This window comes from Cervus elaphus, chromosome 9 (genome assembly GCF_910594005.1).
Source record: "Cervus elaphus chromosome 9, mCerEla1.1, whole genome shotgun sequence".
Lineage (NCBI taxonomy): Eukaryota > Metazoa > Chordata > Mammalia > Artiodactyla > Cervidae > Cervus > Cervus elaphus.
In genome coordinates, this window is record NC_057823.1 from 19,145,650 (window position 1) to 19,173,477 (window position 27,828).

Consider the following 27,828-nt stretch of genomic DNA (forward strand, 5'->3'; position numbering starts at 1 on the left):
AAGCTAAATACTTAGGTATTTAAGTATTTATCCATTAGATACATTAACCATGTAATGTATATATAATCCATGTAATGGATAAAGTATTCTCCATTAGGTACAGCCCAGGTTCACCCCAGGTCATCTGACCAGTCTGTTCTGCGTCCATCTCTACCTTGAAGGAAAATGATTCTTTGGCATTGTACATAAAGTTCACTGGAGGTGTCTGTACCTACAGGTCAATTGGTCATCGTGACCCCTTTCAGACTGTGGAAGGGATGTCACTGTCTAAGGACTTACGGGGACTGATGCAAGAGGAGAAAATTGATCTTTATGGTGAAGCAGGTTATTTTTACCTTTGGGGGGGGTCTGGTTCACACATAATGCAGGCGCCCGATGCACACAATAGGGTGAGGGAGGAAGCCAAAGAGCAGAGGAAAAGTTTTATGTTTAAATTTGTCTTGTTTTGCCCTAAAATGTGAATTTTTATTTCATTGCTGTCATGCACTCATTCATCCATTCACTCATTTGTTCATTCATTCATTCACTCAGAGAGACGCTGGACACCATAACGGGGCCCTTAGGACTGATGTCATGAACAAACTGGACAAATGTCTCTGCCCTTGAAGGTGACGTTCTAGCAGGGGAGACGACAAATGTCAGAGGGTGATGAACGCCAGGAAGAGTCATAAAGGAGACAGGAGGAGGGGTGTCAGAGGAGCTGTTTATTTATTTATTATAATTTTATTTATTCATTTTATTTTTGACCGTACTGGGTCTTTCTCCAGTTGCAGCGAATGGAATCTACTCTCTAGTTGTGCACGGGCTTCTCATCACGGTGGCTTCGCTAGTGGAAGAGCACGGGCTGCAGAGCGCGAGGGCTTCAGTAGTTGCAGCTCCCAGGCTCTAGAGCACAGACTCAGTCATGTGGTGTATGGGCTTATCTGCTCCATGGCATGTGAGATCTTCCTGCACCAGGGGTCAAACCCATGTCTCCTCCGATGTCAGGTGGATTCTTTATCACTGAGCCACCAGGGAAACCCCAGAGCTTTTAAATAGTGATCCAGGAAGGCTCTCAGAGTGGGTAATGGTGGGGCTGGGACCCCTGCAGGAAATAAGAATCCCCAGCTTCATGGATGGGGGAGGGGTTCCCAGCAGAGGGAACAGCACATGCAAAGGCCAAAGAAGCGCCCACACAGCCCTGTGAAACTGCCATCTTCCCCTCCTGCCCATGCCTGGGGAATCCCCTGGGCTGGATGGTGTAGGGTGTGTTGGAGCAAATCAAGTCGGCCAGTGTGATGAGCAGAGTGAGCGCAGATGCCGCCCCTGCCGTGGGCTGAGCAGAGCATTGCCCACCATCACCTGCTCCTCCCCACGCCCATCATCCGCCTTCCTTATCTTTTCATTGTCTGTCTCTCCTCTTGTGGGCGTGCGTGTATGCTTGGTCGCTTCCGTCGTGTCCAGCTCTTTGTGACCCCATGGACTGCAGCCCACTAGGCTCCTCTGCCCATGGCATTATCCCAGCAAGAATACTGGGGTGGGTTGCCATTTTCTCCTTCAGGGTCTCTCTTCTTCCATGACCTCAACCCTGATCACCATCCTCCCCTCCCCTGGAAAATGGCAGCAGCCCCCCTTCTGGCAGCCACATGACCCTATCTTCCCCCTGCTTCCAGCCACCGCTCCCCATGCTCTGCTGCCTGGAGTTCGAGGGCTTTAACCTGCTCTAGCCCATCTCTCCCCACCCCCATTCCCTAGGCACACACTTACACCTCAGGGCCTTTGCACTGGCAGCTCCTACTCCTGGGGCGTCAAGCTGACCCGCAGTGACAGTTTGCAGGGAGCCTGCCTGCCTGCAGAGGCCAGGCAGGGGGCCTCCTCTGAGCCCCCGCAGTTCCTTGTATCCCTCTTACCCCAGTCCATCTGCAATACATGAGCTCTCCTAGGAGCCAGAGCTTCTTGAGGGTGGAACCTGGGCACCCTTCCTGGAGGGGCCCTGAGCTCACAGCCACAGAGCCCCTCCTCACCCACAGGTTGGGGGGCGGGAGACAGGTCAGTAGGAAGAGGGCAGGCCAGAGTGGCATGGGGAGGGGCTGGCTCTGCATTTTTACCTCCTGGACCCTCAGGGTCTGGAGCTGGATTTGTTTTTTTGTGTTGTTGGGAGGGTAGGGAAGGGTTGGAGAGGGGCCCAGGGTGAGGGGGACACAGAGCTTGATTTGTCCACATCCTTCCTTCTGGAGAGACTCCCAGGCCCCAGGCCCACTCCCTTCAGGCCCCAGCACACTCCCTGGGACCAGGGGGCTGAGTTGGCCCATCCTGGGAATCCTGAGAGCTTTCCAGGGCTTGTACTGGGAGATTCATGGATTTCTCTGGGACATTGCCCATGGTTCTCAGAGAGGATGGAAACTGTGTGGGGACCAGACCAGACAACAGATAGTTCCCAGCTGCCTGCTGCTGCTGCTGCTGCTAAGTCACTTCAATCGTGTCCGACTCTGTGTGACCCCATAGACGTCAGCCCACCAGGCTCCCCCGTCCCTGGGATTCTCCAGGCAAGAACACTGGAGTGGGTTGCCATTTCCTTCTCCAATACATGAAAGTGAAAAAGTAAAGTGAAGTTGCTCAGTCCTGTCCGACTCTTAGCGACCCCAGGGACCGCAGCCTACCAGGCTCCTCCATCTATGGGATTTTCCAGGCAAGAGTACTGGAGTGGGGTGCTGTTGCCTTCTCTGTCCCAGCTCCCTAGAGATATAGAATCTCTAGGCAGCTGAGAAACCAGAAAACCCCAGGCTCCATCATCAGGGACCCAGGCCCCTTGCCTTTAGGAGTTCCAGGATTCCACAACCCTCGTCCTGACTTTCAGGAACCCAGAAATCTAGGCCCCCAGACCCCCAGGCCCTTAGGAACCTTGTCTAGCATGGTGAGTTCTATCCACTCCATCTGGAGGTTCGGCAGGCTGGTTCCCTAGATCTGTAAGTAGGAGTGCTGCCTTCTGCTGGATACACCTGGTCACTGCGCCCTTCTACTAGGTGACTCCCACAACCCACAGCTGCTGAGAGAAGGCCACGGAGTCCTAGCTCCACCCCCTCCCCTGCGGGCCTCAGTTTCTTCATCTGTAAAGTGGGGATACGCACAATGCCCCCACGTAGCTTTTCGTGTGTGTAAGTCCTTCTGCGCAGTAAGGGAAAAAAAAGTGTCTTCCGCTGCATAGAGAGAAGTCCGCCATAAATGGGAGCCCTGTTAACGTTATTTCCTGAAACATGTTGCCGTTGCGTGTCTCCCATTATTAATAGCTCCCCTCCCCAACATGCACACTCAAAGCACAAAGGCTCTTAGAGAAAAACCCAAACTCCCCACGGCCGGCGGGACCCTGTGCGGCTGGCACCTTCCCTGTCTGCACCGCTCCCACTTTGTTCAGCTCCAGTCACACCCGCACACTTTTCTGGTTTTTGAGTCCTTTGGCTGGTCATTCCTCATTCTCCAGGTCTCTGCGTTCTGAGGAAAGTGGTCCCGGCTACACCGGTCCCTAGCCTCTCAGCCCTTCAATGGTCTTTTAGTCTTGTAGAGAGGTGAGCTGCTGCTGCTGCTAAGTCACTTCAGTCGTGTCCAACTCTGTGCGACCCCATAGACATCAGCTGACCAGGCTCCCCTGTCCCTGGGGTTCTCCAGGCAAGAACACTGGAGTGGGTTGCCATTTCCGTCTCCAAGAGACGTTGAGAGTGGGACCATAAAAAAGACTGAGCGCTGCAGAATTGATGCTTTTGAACTGTGGTGCTGGAGAAGACTCTTGAGAGTCCCTTAGACTACAGGGATATCAAACCAGTCAATCCTAAAGGAAATCAACCCTGGATATTCATTGGAAGCACTGATGCTGAAGCCGAAGCTCCAATACTTTGGCCACCTGATGCGAAGAGCTGACTCATTGGAAAAGACCCTGGTGCTGAGAAAGATTGCATGCAAGAGGAGAAGGGGGCAACAGAGGATGAGATGGTTGGATGGCATCACCGATTCAATGAACATGAGTTTGAACAAACTCCAAGAGATAGTGAAGGACAGGGGAGACTGGCAGGCTACAGTCCATGGGATTTCGAAGAGTTGGATATGACTCAGTGAGTGAAAACACCACCACCCCTGCCCCTGAGACATGTGAATGAGCCTGGCTTGCTTGTTCCTTGCATGGAGCCCTGTTGGAACACGAGTTCTAAGGGGAGAGGTGCTGTGCCTGTTGTCACCAAAGGGTCCCATGCCTGTGGCTCAGGGCTAGGCACACAGCGGGTACTTTACAGGCATTTCCTCTGCATGAGTTTCTTATGACTGCTGTGAGGAATTACTGTAAACTGGTTGGTTTTAAACAACATGTATTGTCGTGCAGTTCTGGAGCTCAGAGCCTCACACAGGTCTCACTGGCTAAAATCAAGGCACTCACAGAACGGCCCTCCCTCTTTTGGCCACGTGCTGGGGCCTGTGGGATCTTAGTCCCCACCGAACCCCCTGCCCCCCGCCAAGGATGGAAGCCGTGGCCCCTCTGCAGTGGAAGCACACAGTCCTAAACTCAGAGCCACTAGGGAAGTCCTGCCTTTTTGACATTCTAGAAAGAATCCATTCTCTTACCTTTTCCAGCGTCTAGAGCACCCCACCCACCTACCACATTCCTTGGTTTGTGGTCCCTCCCTCCATCTTTGAACCAAACAGTGTAGCATCTTTCCACACCCTCTGACTCTGCCTCGGTGGTCACATCTGCTTCTCTGACTCTGATCCTCCTGCTGTTCTCAGTCATGTCCGACTCTTTCTGACCCCATGGACTGTAGCTCAACAGACTTCTCTGATCACGGGATTCTCCAGGCAAGAATACTGGAGAGGGTTTCCATTTCCTCCTCCAGGAGATCTTCCTGACCCAGGGATCAAACCTGCATCTCCTGGGACTCCTGCATTGGCAGGCAGATTCCTGACCTACTGAGCCACCTGGGAAGCCCCTCTGATCCTCCTGCCTTCCTCTTTTAAAGGCTCCTGTGATGACATTGGGCCCATCTAGGTCATCCATGATCACCTCCCCAACTTCAGATCTTTAACTTAATCTCACCTCAAAGTCCCTTTCACTCTGTAAGGTTCCCTATTCAGAAGTTTCAGAGACTAGGATGGGGACATCTCTGGGGGGCCGTTGTTCAATGGACCACAGTACCCAAGGAGATGAGTGTTTTTATTATTGTTTCCACTTGATAGATGCAAAAACTGAGGCTCAGGGAGGCAGTGTCCTGTGCCTAGGCTCACCCTGTGAGTGAGAGGGAAGCAGTGTGGCCTTTCTGCCTGTGTCTGGGAAATCCATCCATTTGAGCCATCTGTGAGTGGGTGTGGGGACATAGGAGAGGCAAGAGTTGGGCGGGGGGCAAGGTGAGGTGGATGGGGAAGGGGCTGCCAGGGGGGCCAGAGGAGCATGTGTTCTGTCCTAGCCTGGGGGCTTCCTCAGACACCCCAGCCAATCTGGTAAGATGCCCCAGGGATTCCTGGGGGTTTCCTGGAATTTCAGGGAGTGAGATTGGAAAGGACAGGCTATTCTGTCCCAAGGTCACTTCCTTGGAAAGGGGGGTAATGGATAGGGCTGTTCCATGAAGGAAACTCTGGCTGGGCTCCAAGGTCATCTCTGACTTGCTGACTCGGCCCTGGAGAGTGAGGTCGTGTGGGTGCACAGGGGTTGTTGGTGGGGACACCTACTGGGAAAGGATAAGAAGGTGGTCACAAGGGTTCTCTTCTGCCCTGAACCCCCTGCTTCCCAGCACAAGCCCTACCTCATCCTTAGGCTAGAAGGGCAAGGAGTTAGGGACTGTGTTTCCAGAATGTTCCACCTCCAATCTCCCCGTGTGGACTCACCACCTTCTATCGTGCCTCACCATCTCCTCCTCTCCTGGCCAGACTGTGAGCCCCAGGAAGGCAGCAGCCGCAGCCTGAACCCCAACATTTCATTATGACAATTTCCAAGCATACAGAAAGCTTGAGTTTTAGAATGAAAACCCATCCTTAGATTCTACAATCAACATTGTCTCTATTTGCTTGATTTTCTGCCTATTCTAGGGCTTCATATAAATGGATTCATGGAGTCTATAATATTGATATTTTGTGGGTGGCTGCTTCTGCTCAGCCTGAGATTTTTTTAGATTCCTTCATGTCCCTTGCTGCTGACCTCTTGTTTTCCACTGTAACTCCAGTGCCTGATGTATTATAAGTGTACAAGAAATGTTTCTGGGTGAGAAAATGATTGCACTAAATGAATGAATGAAATTGCTCCTTGTTCACACAGACTTGCTCTTCCATCATCTCTCCTCTCTCCAGCTTCTCTCTGGGGCCAACCTCCTCCTTGGTCTGCTGAAGTGCCGTCTATTGTCATCCCCAGAAGCCCTCCCTTTGTGGTACAGTCAACCACCCTTCTATCTGTCTCTGAGTGAGTGGGTGAGTGCCATTCCAAATAGCAGAGACCCCCTCCACCACTGCCTGCTTCCCAGCCCCCCAGTCTCATCTTCCTGTGAAAACACGTGTTATCAGGCACGTGTAAACCCGTGCTTCCTGCCTTCCCACAATATCAGCTTCAGTTTCCAGCCTCACTTCCGGCCCTCCTGCTTTTCTCTAGATAAGCCCCTGCACCTGATTCTGGAACTGCTGAAGACTCTGTTGGGTCGAAAATACCCTCAGACTTCCCTGGTGGTCCAGTGGTTAAGAAATGGCCTGCAAAGTGCAGGGGACACGGGTTTGATGCCTGGCTCAAGAAGATCCCTCACATGCTGCGAGGCAACTAAACCCCTGTGTGCCACAACTACTGAGCCTGTGCTCTAGAGCCTGGGAACCACAAGTACTGAAGCCCACACACCCTGGAGCCTGTGCTCTGCAACAAGAAGTCTCTGCAATGAGAAGCCCAAGCACCGCAATGAAGAGTAGCCCCTGCTTGACGCAACTAGAGAAGCCTGTGTGCAGCAATGAAGACCCAGCACAACCAAAAATCAAATAAATAAATCTTAAAAAAAAATACCCCCCCATCCCAGCTACTGCAGGCTCGAGACATTACTGAGCACTGGGTGTGCAGAAATGGTGCAACCACTTTGGAAAACCATTTGGCAATTTCTTATAAAGTTAATCCTCACCTCCTATCTGACCCACTCCCAGGTATTTGCCCAAGAGAAGTGAAAACTTAAATCCATAAAAAGATTGTTCATAGCAGCTTCATTCATAGTCTCATATTGGAAACAAGTCAAACATCTGTCAACAGGTGACTGGACACACAAAAGGCAGTCCAGCCAGCCAGTAGTAAATGATCTGGCAATGAAAAGAAACAAACTTCAGGGATTTCCCTGGTGGTCCAGTGGTTAAGAATCTAGCATGCAATGCAGGGGATGTGGGTTCAGTCCCTGGTCAGGGAACTAAGACCCCACATGCTTCAGGGCATCTGAGCCTATGAGCTGCAGCTAGAGCCCCAACACCAAGCCCAACTAAGACCCGTTGAAGCCAAAAATAAATAAATATTTTTTTTAAAAAAAAAGAAAAAGAAACAAATGACAGCACTCTACACTGTATGCCTCAGTTTATATGGCATTTGAGGAAAGACAAATCTAGTCAATACTGATGGAAAGCAGGTCATGGTGGCCTGGGGGAAGGAAGAGGATGCGGACTGACTGGGAAGGGATGAGAAGGAATTTTAGGGGCTGATGGAGATGTTCTGTATCTGCAATACAATGGTGGCTACACAGTTGTACACAGTCCTCAAAACTTGTTAACTTGAAAATAAGTGCATTTAAAATAAAAATTTGGGGTACTTCCCTGGCGGTCCAGTGTTTGGGATTCCTCATTTCCATTGCAGGGAGCATGAGTTCAATCCCTGATTGGGGAACCAGGATCCTACAAGGTAGGGCAGCTTGGCAAAAAAATAATAACAATAATAAAGTGAAAATAAAAATTTTGAAATTGTGGAAAAATACACATAAGATAAAATTCACCATGGGCACTCGGCGGCGGCCACAGCGCAGACCAGACTTCACTCGCTCGCAGCTCGCTCTGCGCCCTCTGCAACAAAGTCTGACAAGCCCGATATGGCTGAGATTGAGAAGTTCGATAAGTTGAAGAAAACGGAAACGCAAGAGAAAAACCCACTGCCTTCGAAAGAAACGATTGAACAGGAGAAGCAAGCAGGCGAGTCGTAATGAAGCGTGCGCCGCCAGCATGCACTGTACATTCCACAAGCATTGCCTTCTTATTTTACTTCTTTTAGCTGTTTAACTTTGTAAGATGCAAAGAGGTTGGATCGAGTTTAAATGACTGTGCTACCCCTTTTCACATCAAAGAATGGAGAACTACTGACAACGCAGGCCGCGCCTGCCTCTCCTATCTGCCTGTGTGCCTGGCAGGGAAGGAAAAGAACTTGCATGTTGGTGAAGGAGGAAGCTGGGTGGGACGACAGTGAAATCTAGAGTAAAAAGCTGGTCCAAGGTGTTCTGCGGGCTGTAAAATGCAGTTTAATCAGAGTACCATTTTTTTTTGTTGTTGTTGTTCAAATGATTTTAATTATTGGAATGCACAATTTTTTTAATATGCAAATAAAAAGTTTTAAAACCTGAAAAAAAATTCACCATGTTAACCACTATTTTTTGCATTTTTCAGCCTTTTATTAAAAACATTATGAAATGTTTCATAAAATTTTATGAAATGTATTATATGTAGAATGAATATATTTTGTGATGAAAAAGAGCTACCTCCATCCAAACATTTCTTCTTCCCTTGTAATCATACCACCTTAACCATTTTTAAATGGACACTTCAGGAGTGTTAAGTATATTCACACTGGGGACTTCCCTGGTGGGCCAGTGGTTAGGCCTCTGTGGTTAGAGGACCTAAGATTCCCAGTGCTGCCAAAAAAAAGTATATTCACATTGTTCTGTAAGGGATCTTCAGAACTGTTTCTCTTGCAAAACTGAAACTCTGTATCCATTAAGCAGCAGCATTTGTCCTTTGTGAGTGGTTTATTTCACACAGCATACTGTTACAGTATGTGTCAGAATTTCCTTCCTTTTTCAAGGCTGAATAATATTCCATTGTATGGATGAGCTTGTTTGGTTTGGTTTATCCATTCATCCACTGATGCACACTTGGGTTGCTTCTACTGGTTGGCTATTGTGAATAATGCTGCTGTAAACATGGGTATGCAAATATCTTTTCAAGACCCTGCTTTCAGGACTTTGCTGGTGGTTCAGTGGTTAAGAATCTGCCTGCCAATACAGGAGACATGGGTTCGATCCCTGGTCTGGGAAGATTCTACAAGCTGTGGAGCAACTGAGCCCTTGCACCGTGACTACTGAAGCCTGTGAGCCCTAGAGCCTGTTCTCTGCAACAAGAGAAGCCACCACAATAAGAAGCCCATGCAAGGTAAGTGGAGAAAGCCTGTGTGCAGCAACTAAGACCTAGCCCAGCCAAAACTTTTTTAAAGAACCCACTTTCAATTCCCTTGAATATCTATCCAGAAGTGAAATTGCTGGGTCATATGGAGTTTCTGGAGGGACCCTGATCCTGGTGACCTTGATTTCATCCCAGTGAAACTAATTTTGACCTCCACAAGTGTAGAATAGCTGTATATTGTTTCAAGCCACCAAGCTGGTGGACATTTGTTACAGCGGCAGTAGGAAGCTCATGCACTCTCCCTAGCTGACTATCCAGAAATCCATCAATCTGACCAACAGTCTGCCAGGTACAATATCTGTCCAGAAGTCCAGACAGCTCCTGGGCGAGGTCACTGCCTTGCTCTGGGCTGCAGTTTAGAGGATTCAGAGACACTGAAAGATTCCGCCTGGTCAGGGAGTTTCGGTGCTGATCCCTCCTCTTCCTGTTCAATGGATGCGCTCAGGGCTGGGCAGCTTGGTTCTGGACTCAGCTTTGCACCGAACTAAATGCTGCTAGCCTGTCACTCCCCTCGGTTGGACAGTTGGACCTGTCTCCACTGGAAAACCTGGGAGAGCCTCCAGGTCCCCAGGATGGGAGTGCTGGGTAAATTCAGATCAAAAGTCCCCAGTTGATAAATTCAGGCTGTGTGTTCCTCACATTCCCCACCCCCACCCCGAAATGGGCTCAGAGACACCCTCTACTTGCCAACACCCTCTGTCTGCAAAGCCCTCCCTTCCCAGCTCCACTGTCAGAGTTGAAATCCCATTGTTCTTCCAAAGTCCATCTTTTCTGGATGTATTTCCTGAACTCCTCACAGGACCTGGGGTGCCCAAGACAGAAGGATTCGGCTCACCAGATCTGAGCTGCCCCTCTCCCATCTCTGTGTCGGGGCCTGTGTCAGGCTACCTGTAATCTCAACAGGGTGACAGTCTCCTCAGGGAACTGGGCCAGCACTGCAGCATCTCAGCAGAGTCCCTCTTCTGGGGACACAGGAGACTCCTCCATGCATTTCTCAGTCTAGTCACTGGTCACATTGTCCCAGGGCATAGGGACAGGGTCTGACTCATTCCTGTGTTCCCAGGGCTCTACAACCCCCCTGACCCAATGCAACTTACACACTGGGTTTGGGATGGGGGTGAAATCATCAGCCCCTGGAGGCTTCCCAGGTGACTCTAGTGGTAAAGAATCTGCTTGCCAATGCAGGTGACACAGGAGATGCAGGTTCGATCCCTGGGTCAGGAAGATTCCCTGAAGAAGGAAATGGCAACCCATTCCAGTATTTTTGCCTGGGAAATCCCATGACAGAGGAACCTGGTGGGCCACAGTTCATGGAGTAGGAAAGAGTCGGACACACGTGCTTGCACGTGGGCCCCTGAGGTCAGGGTCACTCACATGAATTACATTAGAGTCTCTGAGATAAAGCTTAGATCAGAGGCAGGAGCCAAGATTCATTTTCTCATTTATTGATGCTCCCTAGGGCTGCCAAGAAGGTTCACAAAATCCCCTATCTTTGAGGCAGCTCACCTGGAGTAAAAATGCAAATAACTCAAACAGCTCCATCCCTGAGTCGCCGGGCCTTGGTTAGGGAGGGCGATGGGGGTCAGATCACGGGTCCAAGGAGCTCAGATTTTTGGAGCGGGAGCAGACTTGGTGAGGTCCACGGGTGAGGGGTTGCAGCGAGATTGGAGCGCAAGTCTCCCCGTGCAGTTACTGGCTTGGGCTGTGGGTGGTGCCATGGTTATTGCTAGAGTTGGGTGGGGAGGGGAATTCACGGTGGTGGGCGGAGCCAGGAAAGTGAGCGGCTCAAGCGATTGGACAAGTGCCAGTGGGCGCGGCTTTGGGCCAGGGGCAAGGTCAGCAGCTGAGCCTCTTCTCACAGATCCAGTTGTCGTTCTCGTTGTCACACGGCGCGTCGTTCCACAACCCCGTGCGGAGCATCATGATACAATCCTCGCGCCCCATAGAGTCGTTGGGCTCCCCCCGATTCCAGTGGCTGCAGTGGTTTGACCGGGGGGAGGCGGTGTTGCTGAAAAGCTAGGCTTTTCCGAGTTCTAACCTGTTTATTACTTGGGTCTAACCCACACATGCTGAGAATTAACACCTTGGTATATAACTTTCTCAGCCCAGAATTTAACCCTAGTCGGTTCCTGGGGTCTGGCCCGCCCAGCCCTAAGGAGGCCCTATGATCTAGCCGAAGCACTTCCCCTAGAATCCGAACGGTCAGCCTCCCCAGGTCCCTTCTCTCACCTGAAGCTGAGCGCGACTCCGTCCACCCACTGGTAGCCCTGGATCCTGCGCACCTTGCGCACGGCCCTGAGGCCCAGCCAATAACCGCGGCCACGCGTATTCCGACTCAGGAAACCCTGGGCGGTGCGGAAGACTGAGCCGGCGGAGTCCCTCCTGCCCCGCCCCCTAACCCCAGGCCACGCCCCTCGGGTAAACTCCGCCCTCTCCCGGCTCGCAGGCAGCCCGGGCTTCGCACCTGCTCTTCCAGGCCTCCGACGATCACCAGGTGCGCGCCGGAGCGCTCGCAATGCTGCTGTGCCTCCACCCACGTGGCCCGCAGCGTGGAGAAGAAGTAACAGGAGCCCTGGAATGGCAGCCACGACTCGGGGCACTCCTTGCAGGAGCCTGCAGGGTGGCGAGGGTCAAAGAGATGGTTTGCTCCCAAGTGGAGCCGACGAGTGGATTGGAGAGGGGGATGCTGGACAACACCCGCCCCCCCCCCCCGCCACCCCTGGCCCAGGGTTGGAACCACCGAGACCAGGCCAAGGTCAAAGGGCGGGGCCAGGCGGATCAGGGAACCCCGGGCAGGGTCCACTGAGCCTCTCCCCTCGCCGCCCTCCCCGCGTGCTCACTGTTTCCGAGCCGGGCTTGCTCCAGTGCCCGGAAGAGCTCAGTGCGAATATTCTCACGGTCCCTACCGGCTTCAGCCAGGCTCTGGGTCACTGAGAGGGAGAAAAGTATAGCTAGAGTCAGGATCGAGGGTAAGATCATGATTAGTTAAGGTCAGCATCCACGTCCGTGGTCAGTGCCAAGGTCACGAATGACATCACTGTCAAGGACTGTTAGAGCTGGGTAGGGTGCCCGTTGTGATTGGGGTTAGGACTTGCAGTTAAAGTTAGAGTTCCCAGGTCAGGGTCAGGATGGGGGACACGATTTGGGTCAATGGTCACGATCACAGGATAGGTGTGGGGGGGGGGGGTCACAGAAGGGTCCAGAGTGAATCAAGTTTCGGGTAACAGCCGGGGTGAGGGGTCAGGGGTGGTCCCGCACTCACCGCGCTCGCTCAGTTCTTTTAGGGCACTCTCCTGCTGCAACAACTTCGACCTTGCCTCTCCAAGCTCCTTGCTGACTGTCTGCAGCTGGGCCTGCGTCCCCAGGCCTGGGGAGGGGGTGAGGTGACGGGAGCGTGACACCTGAGGTCAGCCCGCCCAGCCCCTACGCGCCGCGAGCCCTGCTCCCACTCGCCTCCTCCAATCCCGGCCACAAGTCCCACCCCCTCGCCCCCAGCCCACCACCACCGTCTTACTCACAGCAGCTATTGCACGCTCGGACCTCCTCCTTCAAGATACCCAGCACCGCCGTCTGTTTGGAGACTGGAAGGATTCCACGCCCGCACACACGCCAAGTCACCCTCGGGGACCCCCAGGACCCCACCCAACTCCAGGGCCAGCCCCGCGGACCGTGGGATCCCCGCGCTCCCGCCCACTACTCCAACACCGGGGTCCGAGACCCTTCTGCCCCCGAACTCTGACAAGAGCCTCTGTTCTCTCCGTACCGTTTGTGCTCAGCAGGCCTTGGTGGTCAAGCAGCGCCCCGCGTTCGGTGGACGCTGCGGAGAGAGGAGGACTCGAAAACTCTCCCCTCGGCCCCTGGGAGTGCGGGGACCCGGGTCATGGGGTGCACAGAAGGGGGCGGACAGACGTGCAGCGCACGTGAAGCGCACACACACCGACATAGGACCAGCACATGCACAGGTTCGCGCAGGCTCGCACACGTGGGTGCTCGCACTCAGACCCAGGCAGAGGTCCCGGATCTGGTTGGTGTGCCCCGGGGCGCAGAAAACGTCTATGTTCCCCGGGGGGTGGCGGTGCACACGCCATCTCCCATCATCCAATCACTCACCCTTGGAAAACAGGACGCTGAGAATGAGGGTCCACAGGACTGTGATGACCATGAAAGCCAAGACCAGGAAGAGGGGTCTCTGTCCCCAGCGTCCCCAGTGCCCTGGGATAACACAAATGGACTCCTGAGCTCCTCCCTGGATCCTTGGGCTCCGAGGACAGCCCCAGTCACTTGGGTTTCTCCCAGGTAACTGAGATTCAGAGAGGGGCAGTAACTTGCCTGTGGTCACACAGTCCCTAAGCGGCAGAGTTGGAATTTGAAACCAGGTCCGGCTGACTCTAGGATCTGTGGTGTCTTTCCTGCACCCACTACATAAGCTCTCTCTTGGCTGATCCTCTCCCTTCCCCCGTGCGTGTGGGCATGTGTGCCAAATCGCTTCACTGTTGTCTGACTCTGCAACCCTATGGATGGTAGCCCGCCAGGCTCCTCTGTCCATGGGATTCTCCAGACAAGAATACTGGAGTGAGTTGCCATGCCCTCCTCCAGGGGATCTTCCCAACCTAGGGATGGAATGAACCCACATCTCTTACGTCTCCTGCATTGGCAAGGGGGTTCTTTACCACTACCGCCACCTGGAAAGCCCCTCCCTTCCCCATCAAACCCCAAACCACTGGCCAGAGAGGGACCCAAGGGGACCTCTGAGGCAGCCCGGTTGCTCATACCTCCAGGGATCTCTTCCTGCCTGCCGTCCCACTTTCTGTACCCTGCAGTGTCCATGGTGAGCAGGCGCCTAGCTCTGGGAGTAGATACAAATGTAGTCCCATCCCTCCCCCATCCTACCCACCCTCTTCCTTCCTTCCCATCTTCCTGATCTCAATTCCTGGTACCGAGAACCACGGACCAATCACAGAGATGGACCCTTTCTGGGCCGGGCTGGGCTGGGCTGGAGTAAGGGAGGGGTGGGAGGGGAAGTTGGGAGTTGGGGGGGTGGAGGGGGAGAAGAAGTGTGGGGGAAGGGGTGGGGAGTGAAGTGTGTGCATGCGTGTGTGTTTATGTATGTGCAGATCCGGCCTCCCGGGCCTGGTTGCAGCAGCAGCATCTCCAGGCTGCTCATCCCGGGTGGACCATCACAAGTACTCGCTCCAGCGACACTTCCCAGAGTCTGCTGGGGCTTCGCTTTCCAGCCCAGTCTGCACCTCTTATAGGTCTGACAGCAATCTTCCTTCAGAGAGAGACAGGGTGAACCCAGTCAAGTTCAAGGCCGCTCCCTTCTGGTCCCTGAGAAAGCCCCTTCAGGTTCCCCGCCCCACTCTACCCACACCCCCCACCCCACCCCGTGCCAGCTCCTCATCCCTTTTCAGCTCTGCTGCAGGTGCCAGCTAGAAGTTGCAACTGACGTGAGCTTCATTCAGTCCTCTTCCGCCAGAAGGGAGAACATTGCCGATTGTTGAGGGGAAGTCAGCTAAGCTTCTGGACTCTACAATTGGGTGTGTATGTATAGGGTATCCATATGGAACTTCTAGAAGCCTCTGTTTTCCTCCTCTGTGTAAAGGGGGACAATGACAAGGCCTCCCTCCAAGGAATGCTGTGATGAACAAATGAAGTAATATGTGGCAAGCCTTGACACCATCCCCAGGCACAAAACCCTCCAAATGCCACTCATTCTTTCAACTAATATTGGATGCCTACCACATGCCAAGGAACTGAAGCTACGTCAATGCCCCCAAAGAAGCAAATTCCTTTTCCCTTGGAGTTAACATTCCAGTAGGAGCTTCCTTGATAGCTCAGTTGGTAAAGAATCCACCTGCAGATCGGGAGACCTGGGTTCAATTCCTGGGTCAGGAAGATACTATGGAGAAGGGACAGGCTACCCACTCCAGTGTTCTTGGGCTTCCCTTGTGGTTCAGCTGGTAAAGAATCTGCCTACAATGGGGGAGACCTGGGTTCAACCCCTGGGTTGGGAAGATCCCCTGGAGAAGGGAAAGGCTACCCACTCCAGTATTATGATCTGGAGAATGCCATGGACAGTCCATGGGGTCCCAAAGAGTTGGACACAACTGAGCAACTTTCACTTTTCACTTCCAGGATGTGGGAACAGCCAACAATGAACAGAATCAAAAGATAGCTGAATAGCATAGTGGCTCTAAACTCCAAGCAATTAATCTCCCCCACTGACATGGACCAATGTCAGGAGACATTTGTGGTTGTCACAGTTGGTGGGGGTGCTCCTGGCATCTAGTGAATAGAGGCCAAAGATGGGGCTCAACATTCTACAACGCACAGGACAGGCCCCCACAGCAAAGACTGATTGGCCCCCAGTGTTCATATGCTGAGGGTAAGGACTCTAACATTGTGTTTTTCAAAGTCACAAGTAGGACTTCCCTGGTGGTACAGTGGATGGGAATCCACCAGCCAATGCAGGAGACCTGGGTTTGATCCCTAGTTCAGGAAGATTCCACACGCCAAGGAGTAACAAAACCCGTGTGCCACAACTACCGAGCCCGAATGCTGCATCCTAGAGCTGGTACTCATTCATCAACGAGAGAAGCCACTGCAATGAGAGGCCTGTGCACGGCAACTAGAGAGTTGCCCCCACTCGCTTCAACTAGGGGAAAGCCCATGCAGCAACGAAGACCCAGCGCAGCCAAAAATGAATAAATGAACTAATTTTAAAGCACTTTTTTAAAAGTCACAAGCACACTGAACTTATTTACAAAACAGGAACAGGCTTCATAGTCTTAAAGAACAAGCTTATGGTTAGCAGAACGGAAGGGTGGGGGAAGGGATAGTTAGGGAATTTGCAATTATTTACACACTGCTGTATTTAAAATGGTTAACCAGCAAGACCTACTGTACACCCCAGGGAACTCTGTAACAACAAAACTGGGGAAAGAATTTGTGAAAGAATAGATTTATGTACATGTATAACTGAATCACTTTTCTGTAAGATTGAAACTAACAGAACATTGTGAATCAACTGTACTCCACCATAAAATTTAAAAAGTATTTAAAAATAAAATATAAAACAAACAAAAAGTCACAAGTGTTACAAAAGAAAAGGAAGACCAATCAAGCTGGACAAGGAGCCCTGGAATGCCAGGCGGGGGCAGTGACCAGCAAGTCAGGTGGCCTGGGTGGGCCTCGCTGAAAAGGAAAAAAAAAATTTTTTTGGTAAGGAGCACTTCCTGCATTTTAGACCCCCTTACAGATGTATTTTGGAGAAGGCAATGGCACCCCACTCCAGTACTCTTGCCTGGAAAATCCCATGGACGGAGGAGCCTGGTAGGCTGCAGTCCATGGGGTCTCGAAGAGTCGGACACGACTGAGTGACTTCACTTTCACTTTTCACTTTCATGCATTGGAGAAGGAAATGGCAACCCACTCCAGTGTTCTTGCCTGGAGAATCCCAGGGACGGGGGAGCCTGGTGGTCTGCCGTCTATGGGGTCGCACAGAGTCGGACATGACTGAAGTGACTTAGCAGCATAGATGCATTTACAGACTCCACCTTCTCACATCCTCTCAACAACCCTTAGAAATAACAAACCTTATCCACCTTGTGTTTAAAATTGTTATTTGATTCCTATTCTCTCACCTTGTCTCAGGCAGGAATGAGAGAGAATTACATGATCAAATAAAATGAAAAGACAAGAGAAGTTTCTTTAAAAGGAAGACACTCATTGGTGTAACTTGGAGTCATGTGTTCTGCCCCAGCTCCCAAAGGTCCCCGGTGAGATTCAGCCCCAGGTGCCCACAGCAGTACCTGTACCTGAGCACATCCTATACTAACATTTTCCTTTCCCTCTCCTATCCTCACATTCCTCCAGGGGCTTCTAGAACCACTTCCCAGGTTAACTACAAGTCCTCTAATCCTTAGACTCTGCTTCTGGGGTGACCCAAAGACTCCCTGACTCTTTCAAGAGACCTGCAGAGCAACACGTTCAGCCTGGCCATGTTCCATAAGAAGTAGTTGCTTTTATTTTTGCTGTTGATATTGTTATTATAATCTTTCTATGACTGGCCATCCAAGATCAACTGAAAACTCTAGCTAAATGGATTACCCATGTTCAGGGAGAGAAAAGGTCTTAGAAATGTTGATTTTAACCTGTTTTCTTGTTTTTGTTGTGTGGTGGCTAAGTCACACCCGACTCTTTGAGACCCCATGGATTGCAGCACACCAGGCTTCTCTGTTCCCCATTATTCTGTAGAGTTTGCTCAAATTCATGTCCGTTGAGTCAGTGATACTACGTAACCATCTCAGCCTCTGCTGGGCCCTTCTCCTTTTGCCTTCAATCTTTCCCAGCATCAAAGTCTTTTCCAAGGAGTCAGCTCTTTGTATCAGGAGGCCAGAGTATCAGAGTTTCGGCTTCAGCATCAGTCCTTTCAATAAATATTCAGGGTTGATTTCCTTTAGCACTGATTGGTTTGATCTTCTTACAGCCCAAGGGACCCTGCAAGAGTCTTCTCTAGCACCACAATTTGAAAGCATTCTTGGCGCTAACTAAAAGGAGGATTATCAGGGTGATGATAAAACTGGATTGCTGGGTCTTCTGTGATGGCTCAAGTGGTAAGGAATCCACCTGCCAACCCAGGAGACACGAGTTCAAGTCCTGGTCTGGGAAGATCCCACATGCTGCACAATTGCTGAGTCCGTGCTCCACAAGGAGAGAGTAACCCCCACTGCCACAGCTAGAGAAAGCAGACCCAGCACAGCCAAAAACAAGTGAATAAATAAATTAAAAAAAAAAAACTGGATTGCTTCTTTCGCAGGAAGGAATCACAAGTTCAGACAGGAAAGGTAGTTCACCCAGGATTTAGCCAAAACGCGTCTGTGCCCTAATCCAAGACCATGTTCCTCCTGCAACACAGACAATTCTCTTAGTTACTGTGCAAGACTGAAACATCTGGACCAAGTCTTATCCCTTTCCTTCACAAAACCCTGCACTGTGACTTTGTGACTCCTCCCCTCACATGGAATCAATTTCCTCTCAGTTAGAATCTAGAACACCCGCGCGTGACTTGCTTTGACCAGTGGGTGTGCAGAAGCGCCACCACGTGAAATCAGAGTCCGGGGGGCCAGTGTGTTTTGCGGCTTCCACCCACGTGCTCCTGGCGTGCTGCGGGTCTCCTGGTTAGAGAGCCTGACTTTGCTGGGTGACAACGAGAGGCCACGTGGAGGAGAAGGCGGTCCCCATGGCCTCCAGCAAGAAAAATCCTCTTGGCTCTTCCAGCCGGTCCAACTGTCATCCCAGTGCAACAACCCAACTGATTCTAGGCAAGACCAGGAAAGGAGTCACCCCGTAAACCCATTCAGTTAAGTTCAGCTCAATTCAGTTGCTCAGTCGTGTCCGACTCTGCGACCCCATGAACAGCAGCAGGCTAGGCCTCCCTGTCCATCACCAACTCCCGGAGTCCACCCAAACCCATGTCCATCGAGTCAATGATGCCATCCAACCATCTCATCGTGGAATTGTGTAAAATAACAAGTCAGTTTTAAGCCCCAAGAAGTAGGGCGATTTATCTTGCATAGACAGCAAATGAATATGTGCCATGTATTGTAGTGTCTGGCAATCCACTCCAGTATTCTTGCCTGGAGAATTCCACGGACAGAGAAGCCTGGCGGGCTACAGTCCATGGGGTCGCAAAGAGTCGGACACGACTGAGTGACTAACACACATTGTAGTGTCACAGAGCAGTAAGTATATACAATGTTCTAAACTATTCCACCAAGGAATGAAGGGAAAATGAAGTAGGGTGAGCAGATGGTGAGCAATTTGGGGCAGCTGTTTTAGGACAGTCAGGAAAGGGTCTTCCGAAAATGCAACATTTCTTTGGAAAGTGGTTTGACAGTTCTTACATCAGTGAAGCATAGTATTACCATGTGACCCAGCAATTTCCGAGAAAAATGAAAACATACATCCACATAAACACTTGCACATGAATGATCATAGCAGCATGACTCATAGTAACCAAAAAGTGGAACTCAGCCAACTGTCCATCAACTGATAAGTGAATAAACACAATGGGGTACATTTAAACAATGAAATGGCACAGCCATAAAAAGAATGAAATCTTAATACATGCTCTGATGTGGGTGAACTTCAAAAACATTATGCTAAATGAAAGAAGCCAGATATAAAAGACCATATATTGTATGACTCCACGTGTAAGAAATATCCAGAACAGGCTGTTCTATGGAGGCAAAAAATAGATTGGCAGTTGCCTAAGGCTAGGAGTGGGGCTTCCCAGATGGCTCAATGGTAAAGAATGCGCCTGTCAACGCAGGAGACTCAGGTTCGATCCCTGGGTCAGGAAGATCTCCCGACAAATGAAATGGCAACCCACTCCAGTATTCTTGCTTGGGAAATCCCATGGACAGAGGAGCCTGCTGGGCTACAGTCCATGGGGTCGGAAAGAGACACGACTTAGCAACTAAACAACAACAAAGGCTAGGAGTGATTGGGGGGAAAGTGGAGGGTGATAGAGTGTGGGTCTTATTTTTAGGGATTATGAAAAGTTCTTACATTGGTTATGGCGATGGATGCACAATTGTGTAAATATAATAAAAGCCATTGAATCTCAAGAGTGAATTATATGGTATGTGAACAGTATTTCAATTAAGGCAGAAAGAGAGAAGAGAGGAAAGAGTTAGGAAGGGAGGGAGGGAGGGAGGACACGAGGAAAGAAGGAAGGAAGGCAGGGGCAACATTTAAGCACAGATCCAAAAGAAACAAGACAATAGCCTCAATATATTGGAGGAAGCACATTTCAACCAAAGGGAATATCAGGTGCTAAATCTTCTATATTTACTCTCATTTATTTAACAAACATTCATTTAACACCTCCTAAGTGCCAGACCCAGTCCGAGGAGCTGTAGATGTCAAAAAGAAGCAGCTGCAATTTCTGCCCACATAGAAGTCACACATGAAACCAAGAATTCCAATTACTATGTTACTAGAACAAAATGTTTCATAAACTCATTTCATTTTCTAATCAATGACTTTCTCTCCTACTTTCCTAATTCGCAAGCTCAGATTTTTCCCTCCTTTCTCTTGAATTGTCCAAGAATCTTTAGTGACCCTAAAAATCAAAGGGGAGGAGACTGAGCAAAAGGCTTCCACCCCAAATGGAGACTGGGACTTTTTCAGCCCACTTTTGCAACTCCTTTCCAGATCACGCCATGATGCTTCTGAAGACCAGTTTCTATGGGTTGACCAATGAGATGGGCAGCCTTCTGGATTCAGGTACCCAGAAGCCAAAGCTGTCTCTCTGCACTTACGCTCACCAAGGGACGTGTGGGCTGAGATGCAGACTGATATCCACCATCCCAGGAACTCATTACCTTAAGCTTCACCCAAACTCTTTGAATAGATATTTAATGACTGCCTACTCTGGCCTCTCGTGAATCCCTTTAACAAATATTTCTTGAGTGCCTACCGTGTCCCATGCCCTATGGAAAGCCAAGTCATGGCAAATAAGACAGCCAACCCCAGCTCAGTTGGATCTCAATCTAAATATTTGAAAAGCAAAACGTTGGGGGAAATATCCAGGTAGAAAGGATTTCTTGGTCAAAACATCAAGAAGACAAAAGAATGATTAATAAATTAAGCTATTTTAATCTATTGTTTATCTATTTATTATTTATTTGGCTTTTAAATTTTTTTAAAAAATTCTTTTTTAAAATTTTTATCTATTTATTATTTATTTGGCTGTGTCTGTTCTTAGTTGTGGCATATGGATCTTCATTGTGTCACATGGGATCCCTTATTGCAGCGCACAGACTCTCTAGTTGTGGAGTGAGGACTCAGCAGTTGCTCCTGGGCATGTGGGACCTTACTTCCCGGACCAGAGATCAAACAGAAGTCCCCTGCCTTGGGAGGCGGATTCTTAACCACTGGACCACTAGGGAAGTCCCTAAACTACATTTTCAGAAATTCAACTTTTATTTGGGTCATGTTTCCTTAAGAAGCTGTTTCCCCCAGATCTTTCAGTATATTACCATATAAGCTCACACAATGGGGTTTTAAAAAATTATTTTAATTGCTGTTCTATTTTTGTTGTATTTTATATCCATTCCAGGCTTACCTTAGGTATACCCCATGGGCTAGCCTGATTCTAAAAAATAGGTTCTGCTTTGTTCTTTATACTATTTTTGGTTTAAAGACATGGTGTTATTTACTAGTTGAGTCAAACTTCCTGGGTTTAAATCCCAAATATACCCTTTACAAGATGTATTGGGTTGGCCAAAAAGTTCCTTTGGTTTTAAAAGTAAAGCTAAAAGACACAGTTTTATATTTTTACCAATAACTTTGTTGAACAACATATTCACTATTTTGTTTCACTACCTTCGGCCATTTTTCAGGCAACTTCGTAATTCCATCTTCCCAAAACTTATCTTTTTTGGCAAAGAACTGTTCCAGGTGCCTTTTACAGTCTTCCAGGGAAGTAAAAATTTTCCATTAAGAAAGTTTTGTAAAGATTGAACTAAATGGACATCTGAAGGTTCAAAGTCTGGCGAATACAGCAGATGAATCAGAAATTCCCGGTCAAGCACTTATAGTTTTTGCCTGGTCATCAAAGAAACATGTGGTCTTGTGTTATCCTGATGGAGGATTACGGGTTTTCTGTTGACTAATTGATGATGCTTTTCACAGAATGCTGCCTTCAGCTGGTCTAGTTGGGAGAAGTAGTTGTTGGAATTAATCGTTTGGTTTTCCAAAAGGAGCCCATATAAAGGACTCCCTTCCAATCCCACAATATACATGTCCTCACCTTCTTTGGATGAAGACTGGCCTTTGCCGTAATTGATGGTAATTCATTTCACTTGCCCCCAAATCTATTCCATTCCACATTATTGATTATCATGCAGTATCCACTTTTTATCGCCTATCACAATTCGTTTGAAAAATGGAATGGTTTCAGACTTCCCTGGTCATCCAGTGGTTAAGAATCCACTTGCCCATGCAGGGGAAATGGGCTCAATCCCTGGTCAGGGAAGATCTCACATGCCATGGAGCAACTAAACTCATGCCCCACAACTATTGAGCCCCCGTGCTGCAAGTACTGAAGCCCTCGAGCCCATGGTCTGCAACAAGAGATGCCGTGGCAGTGAGAAGCCTGTGTCCCACAGTGAAGACTCAGCATAGGCAAAAATAAATACATATTTTTAAAAACTTCTACTGTCATTTAAAACAATGGAACATTCTTGTTACGTTTCAGTAGAGAATTGCATGCGGAAATACAGTGAAGAAAGTTTTTTCCCATTAACTTACATGGAACCCAAACATCAAAGTGATTAACATAGCCAAGCTGGTGCAAATGATTTTCAACACTTGACTTGAATACTTTGAGTATATTGGCTATCTCTCACATGGTATGACATTGATTATTCTCAATGAATGTATTGATTTGATTGATATCCATTTCAACTGATCTACCTGACTATGGAACAACGTTCAGCAGGAAATCTCCAGCACAAAATTTCGCAGACCACTACTGACACGTTCACAGCACCTTCTCCATACACTGCACAAATCTCTTTGTGTTTCAGTTATGTTTTTTGTTGTTATTCAGTCACTAAGTCGTGTCCAACTCTTTGCAACTCCATGGACTGAAGCACACCAGGCTTCCCTGTCCTTCACTGTCTCCCGCAGTTTGCTCAAACTCATGTCCTTGAGTCAGTGATGCTATCCAACTATCTAATCCTCTGTTGCCCTCTTCTCCTCCTGTCCTTAATCTTTCCCAGCATCAAGGTCTTTTCCAGTGAGTTGGCTAGAAGAGTTGCCTTTTCACCTTTCTTGAAATAATAGAGCATAATATGCTAAAAATGTTGCTTTCTTTCCTTCCACCTTCAATATAAAATGGCCACACAAAAATTCACCAATTTTGATGCTTTTAAAAATGCATGCTGATATGACAGCTGCCACAATACAATCTAACAAAATTGTTTCAAATGAAGTTAAAGACAACTAAGAACCACTAGAGCCATCTTATGGAAGAAAATGAATGAATCTTTTGGCCAAACCAATACAATCTTAGAACAATCGATGAATCTTCTTATGACTCAGATCCCCATCTATAAAATGGGAGAGTAAAATTAATAGTTTCTACTTCTTCAGACTCTTATGAGCTTATGAGTTAATATGCATAAAAGAAAATGGCAACCCACTCCAGTACTCTTGCCTGGAAAATCCCATGGACGGAGGAGCCTGGTAGGCTACAGTCCATGGGATCGTAAAGAGTCGGACACGACTGAGTGATGTCACTTTCTTTCTTTCCTGAAAGAGAAAACTCAGCTAAACTGTACTCAGATTTCTAAGTCATCAAAACCAAAATAATAAACGTATGCTGTTTAAAAAAAAAAAAAAACTCATGGCTATTCTTATTTTTATTCAATTATTTCAACTTTAATTTAAAAAATCCTCTATTCTTACTTTCTTTTAGTTTATTTTGGCTTTTTAAAAACTAATTTGTCTCTCTATGACCCAGCAACTAATGTCCTGGATGTTTATCCTAGAAAAAAGAAAAAGTATGTTCATCCAAAATTTGTGTACAAATGTTTATAGCAGCATTGTTTATAATAGCCATTAAGTGGAAACAACCCATTAAAAAAACTAACTTGTCAAGTGAGTTTCTTAATTCCTTCATTTTCAGTCCTTTGTTAATAGATTGAACCATCCTTTCAATCCACCCTTCCCAACTCCTCTCTCTTACTTTCCACACATCCCCCTCGCCTTAGTTTTTAAAAAAAAGTCCTCACATTTTTATCAGAGAACCCCTTTTGCTTCTCACTGAATCTCATTGTGGCTTTCCCCCCACCCCATTGTGGCTTTTGATCCTGTTCCCTGACTTCTGCAGATTTTGAGTATCTGCAGTATGTATTGCATCTGCAAGTATGTATTGACTCTTCTGGTTTGCTTTTCTATACATTGTATCCTTTTTCCATCTTTTTCTATGAGATGATTTAGGGTTTTTTTTTTCTTTATTAACTTAGAGAAGTTCTGTAGGTAGAGATACAAAGGCAAATAGCATTTCCCAGGTAGTGGAGGGTTCTTTCCATTTTCCTTGTGATGCTTTCAATTGCTCATGAATAAGAAGAACCTGATGGGCACTCCCTCTGAAACAAACGAGTAATAAACTAATTGCATAGGTGGCCATGGTCTAGATCCCAGTGACCTAGGTTGACAAGAAGCAGAAACCACTGGAGATATATAGCTCTGGGACATTTCTGTAACTTACACACATACAACCACACCAAGTATGTATTACATATGCAAGGGTGTGTATCACCCATTCAGAGAGGCTGGCCATGGTGCTGAGTTGGGGAGGATGGTTAGACATTAAAAGTCAACAGTCAGACTTCCCTGGTGGCTCTGTGGATAAGAATCTGCCTGCCAATGAAAGGGACACGGGTTTGATCCCTGGTCCATGAAGATTTCCACATGCCAAACCGCAACAAAGCTCGTGTGTCACAACTACAGAGCCTGCGCGCCTGGAGCCTGTGCTCCTCGAGAAGAGAAGTCACAGCAATAAGAAGCTCTTGAACCACAGGAGTAGCGCCTGCTCACCACAGAAAGCCCATGCAAAGAGAAAAAGAAAGCCCATGCAAAGCAATGAAGACCCAATGCAGCCAAAAATTATTAGAATAAAGTTTTAAAAAGTCAACAGTCCTGGGAAATTCTCTGGTGGCCCAGGGGTTAGGACTCTGCACTTCCACTGCAGTGGGCACAGATTCAGGAACTAAGATCCCACAAGTTGCATGGAGTGGCCAAAAAATAATGATAATGACAACAGCACAAGTCAGCAAGGCTCAGAGGCCGTGCAGGGCTGATCAAGGTTCCTGTCCACAAGATGGGAGGTTCCCGCTCCTCTTCCTAAAAGTTCCCTGGTTCTGAGATGCACAAGGCTTATCTTGCCTTTGTCATCAGAAATGGAACCTGAATCAACAGGGGCTGACAGCTGCCTTACCAGCAGGAGGTTACAGAGGGGCAGGACAGCCTGGGAGGGTGCACCCTCCTTCTAGGGCTCTCAAGGACAGCAGAACTCAAGAGAGTTGAGGGCTCAGTAGGAGGAAACGGAAGGGAAAAAACCCACAAGCATTGCACAATTTCATTAGACTATGTTCTTGGGAAGGGATCTAGAAGGAATGGGTTTGTCAGCCATTATGGAGGGCATTGTTATTTATTTTTGGCTGTCTTGGATCTTTGTAAAGAATCTGCCTGCAATGCAGGAGACATAGATTCAATCTCTGAGTTGAGAAGATCCCCTGGAGAAGGGAATGCCAACCCACTCCAGTATTCTTGGCCTGGAAAACCCCGTGGACAGAGGAGCCTGGCGGGCTACAGTCCATGGGGTCGCAAAGAGTCGACACGGCTGAGCGACTGACACACATATATATGGGGGGCATAAGAGGAAGTTTTCTGGAAGAGGTAGCATTGGAACAGGGCCACCAAGAACTTGTGCACTGCTGACAGAGAAAGGAACAGTCCAGCAGACAGAGGGCACTTTGGGGGAGTGGCGGCGGAAGAGGGGAGATGTGCACCATCACCAGGCAACCAGAAGGCTGCCCACTCCCTGTCCCGTGCTCAGAATTTTCCCACAGGGGAAATTCAAAGGGAAGGGAAGTCCCAGGCACAAGACCAGCCACAGCCCTCTAACTTCTAGCCTTGTCCCCCACCCAGGGAAGGGAATGGAGACTCATCCTGGGAGTGGGAGAGAGAGAGCAAGGAGATGGGAAACATGTGACCAGGGACTTGAAAACAATGTGATGACTCTAGGAAGCACAGGGGACTAGGAGAACCCCTAGAAACATCTAACTCAGCCTGGAGGATCTGGTGGGACTTCCAGGAGGAGGTGTTGCCTGAAGATAAAACCAGAATTATTCCAGAGCATGAAAGAGCGTGATATTACTATTTGCTACGATTGGGAGGAGAGAGGGCATAGGACTCTTCAGAGAAGCTGAGACTAATTCAGAGTGGTAATCTGAGGGTGGGGTGCCAGCTGGGGCCAGATTGTACAAGGACTTGGATCATGGAGACAGGGGGTTTGGATTAGTGTGGGAGGAAGGTGAAAGTCAGACTTCCCCGGGTGGCTCATTGGTAAAAAATCTGCCTGCAATGCAGGAGACGCATAAGGCTCTGGTTTGATCCCTGCGTTGGGAAGATTCCCTGGAGGAGGGTGCAGCAATCCACTCCAGTATTCTTACCTGGAAAAGCCCATGGACAGAAGAGACTGGTGAGCTACAGTCCATAGGGTCACGGAGAGTCTGAAGGGACTGAGCTCGCGAGGTTCAGTCCTAAGGCCAAGACCACTCTGTGATTTCCATTATCGCCAAAGACAAGAAGCTCGCTATTGACCAGGGTACGTGGTTCGGTGCAAAGCATATCTTGTGCTTTGGTCACTGATGTTAGTTTTGGCTTTGCCTTTTTATTATTAAAAAAACTAAGCATGCACAAAGGTTAAATATGAAAAACACCTTGCCTTCTACTGAGCTTTATTAAGTACTGACTTCTTTGTGTTTTTGAGATCTTCTTCAGTTCAGTTCAGTTCAGTTGCTCAGTTGTGTCCGACTCTTTGCAACCCCATGAGATCTTCTTAAAAGTAAATAAATTATAGCTGATAGTCTCACATACCCACTCGGGTCTTATTTCTCTCCTTCCTTCCCAAGGAAGATGCTCTCCCAAACTTTGTGTTTCTCATATTAAATCATATCTGAATCATGTGTGCATTTAAACAATATATTGAATTGTTTCACATTTCTGAAAACTTTGTCTAAACAGTACCTTCCACAATTTATTTTTGACCTTTCCACATTGCAGTTACAAAATACATCTATTCAATGCTCATTCTTCTTTAAAAAAAAGAAAAAAGAAAAAAGATAAACACACAAAAAATGCTGAGGTAAACAAAGAAAAGGATAAAAATTTCTTCATTTGATAAGTGAGAATTTCCGGGAACCCACAGAAATGTCTTGCTTGTCAATTAACACAACATTGTAAAGCAGCTATAGGGCTTCCTCAGTGGCTCAGTGGTAAAGAATACACTTGCAGTGCAGGAGACTTAAGAGGCTCAGGTTCAATCTCTGGGTTGGGAAGATCCCCTGGAGGAGGGCACGGCAACCCATTCCAGCATTCTTGCCTGGAGAATCCCTTGTGAGTCTAAGTCCCAAGCTGAGTTACATAGTCAACTTATACCATGGGATGAAGCTGAGACAAGGGAAGTGAGAAATGGAGTATTTCTTGCCATATCAATGAACAAGGGTGTCACAGTCATCAGCATTTGGAGCCTTCCAGGGCAACCGGGAGGAGAAGCATACCTGTGATCTGACAGCCATTAGACTGCAGCCACTCTCTATGGTGAGCCCCAAGGGAGCTCAGGTG

General features: G+C 48.6%; 1 protein-coding gene across 1 annotated transcript; it reads right to left on the reverse strand.

Annotated features, from left to right (window-relative positions):
- Positions 1-10,826: 10,826 nt before the first annotated feature.
- Positions 10,827-14,311, reverse strand: LOC122699569 (C-type lectin domain family 4 member G-like). The gene is made up of 9 exons (XM_043911700.1): positions 14,175-14,311; positions 13,513-13,614; positions 13,166-13,219; positions 12,921-12,983; positions 12,665-12,769; positions 12,243-12,332; positions 11,867-12,015; positions 11,632-11,747; positions 10,827-11,377 (listed from the first exon to the last, which is right to left on the reverse strand). The coding sequence occupies exons 1-9, from the start codon at positions 14,227-14,229 to the stop codon at positions 11,239-11,241; spliced, it is 873 nt and encodes a 290-aa protein (XP_043767635.1). The 5' UTR covers positions 14,230-14,311; the 3' UTR covers positions 10,827-11,238.
- Between the last annotated feature and the right edge of the window lie 13,517 nt (positions 14,312-27,828).

What these genes read in the sequence shown, in the direction of transcription:
- LOC122699569 (XM_043911700.1), bottom strand. Translation starts at nt 14,229, where the DNA reads ATGGACACTGCAGGGTACAGAAAGTGGGACGGCAGGCAGGAAGAGATC. An exon ending in AAAAGAACTGAGCGAGCGCG is followed by an intron (nt 12,333 to 12,664) that starts GTGAGTGCGGGA and finishes TCTCCCTCTCAG; the next exon opens with TGACCCAGAGCCTGGCTGAA. An exon ending in GGAGTCGCGCTCAGCTTCAG is followed by an intron (nt 11,378 to 11,631) that starts GTGAGAGAAGGG and finishes AAACCACTGCAG; the next exon opens with CCACTGGAATCGGGGGGAGC.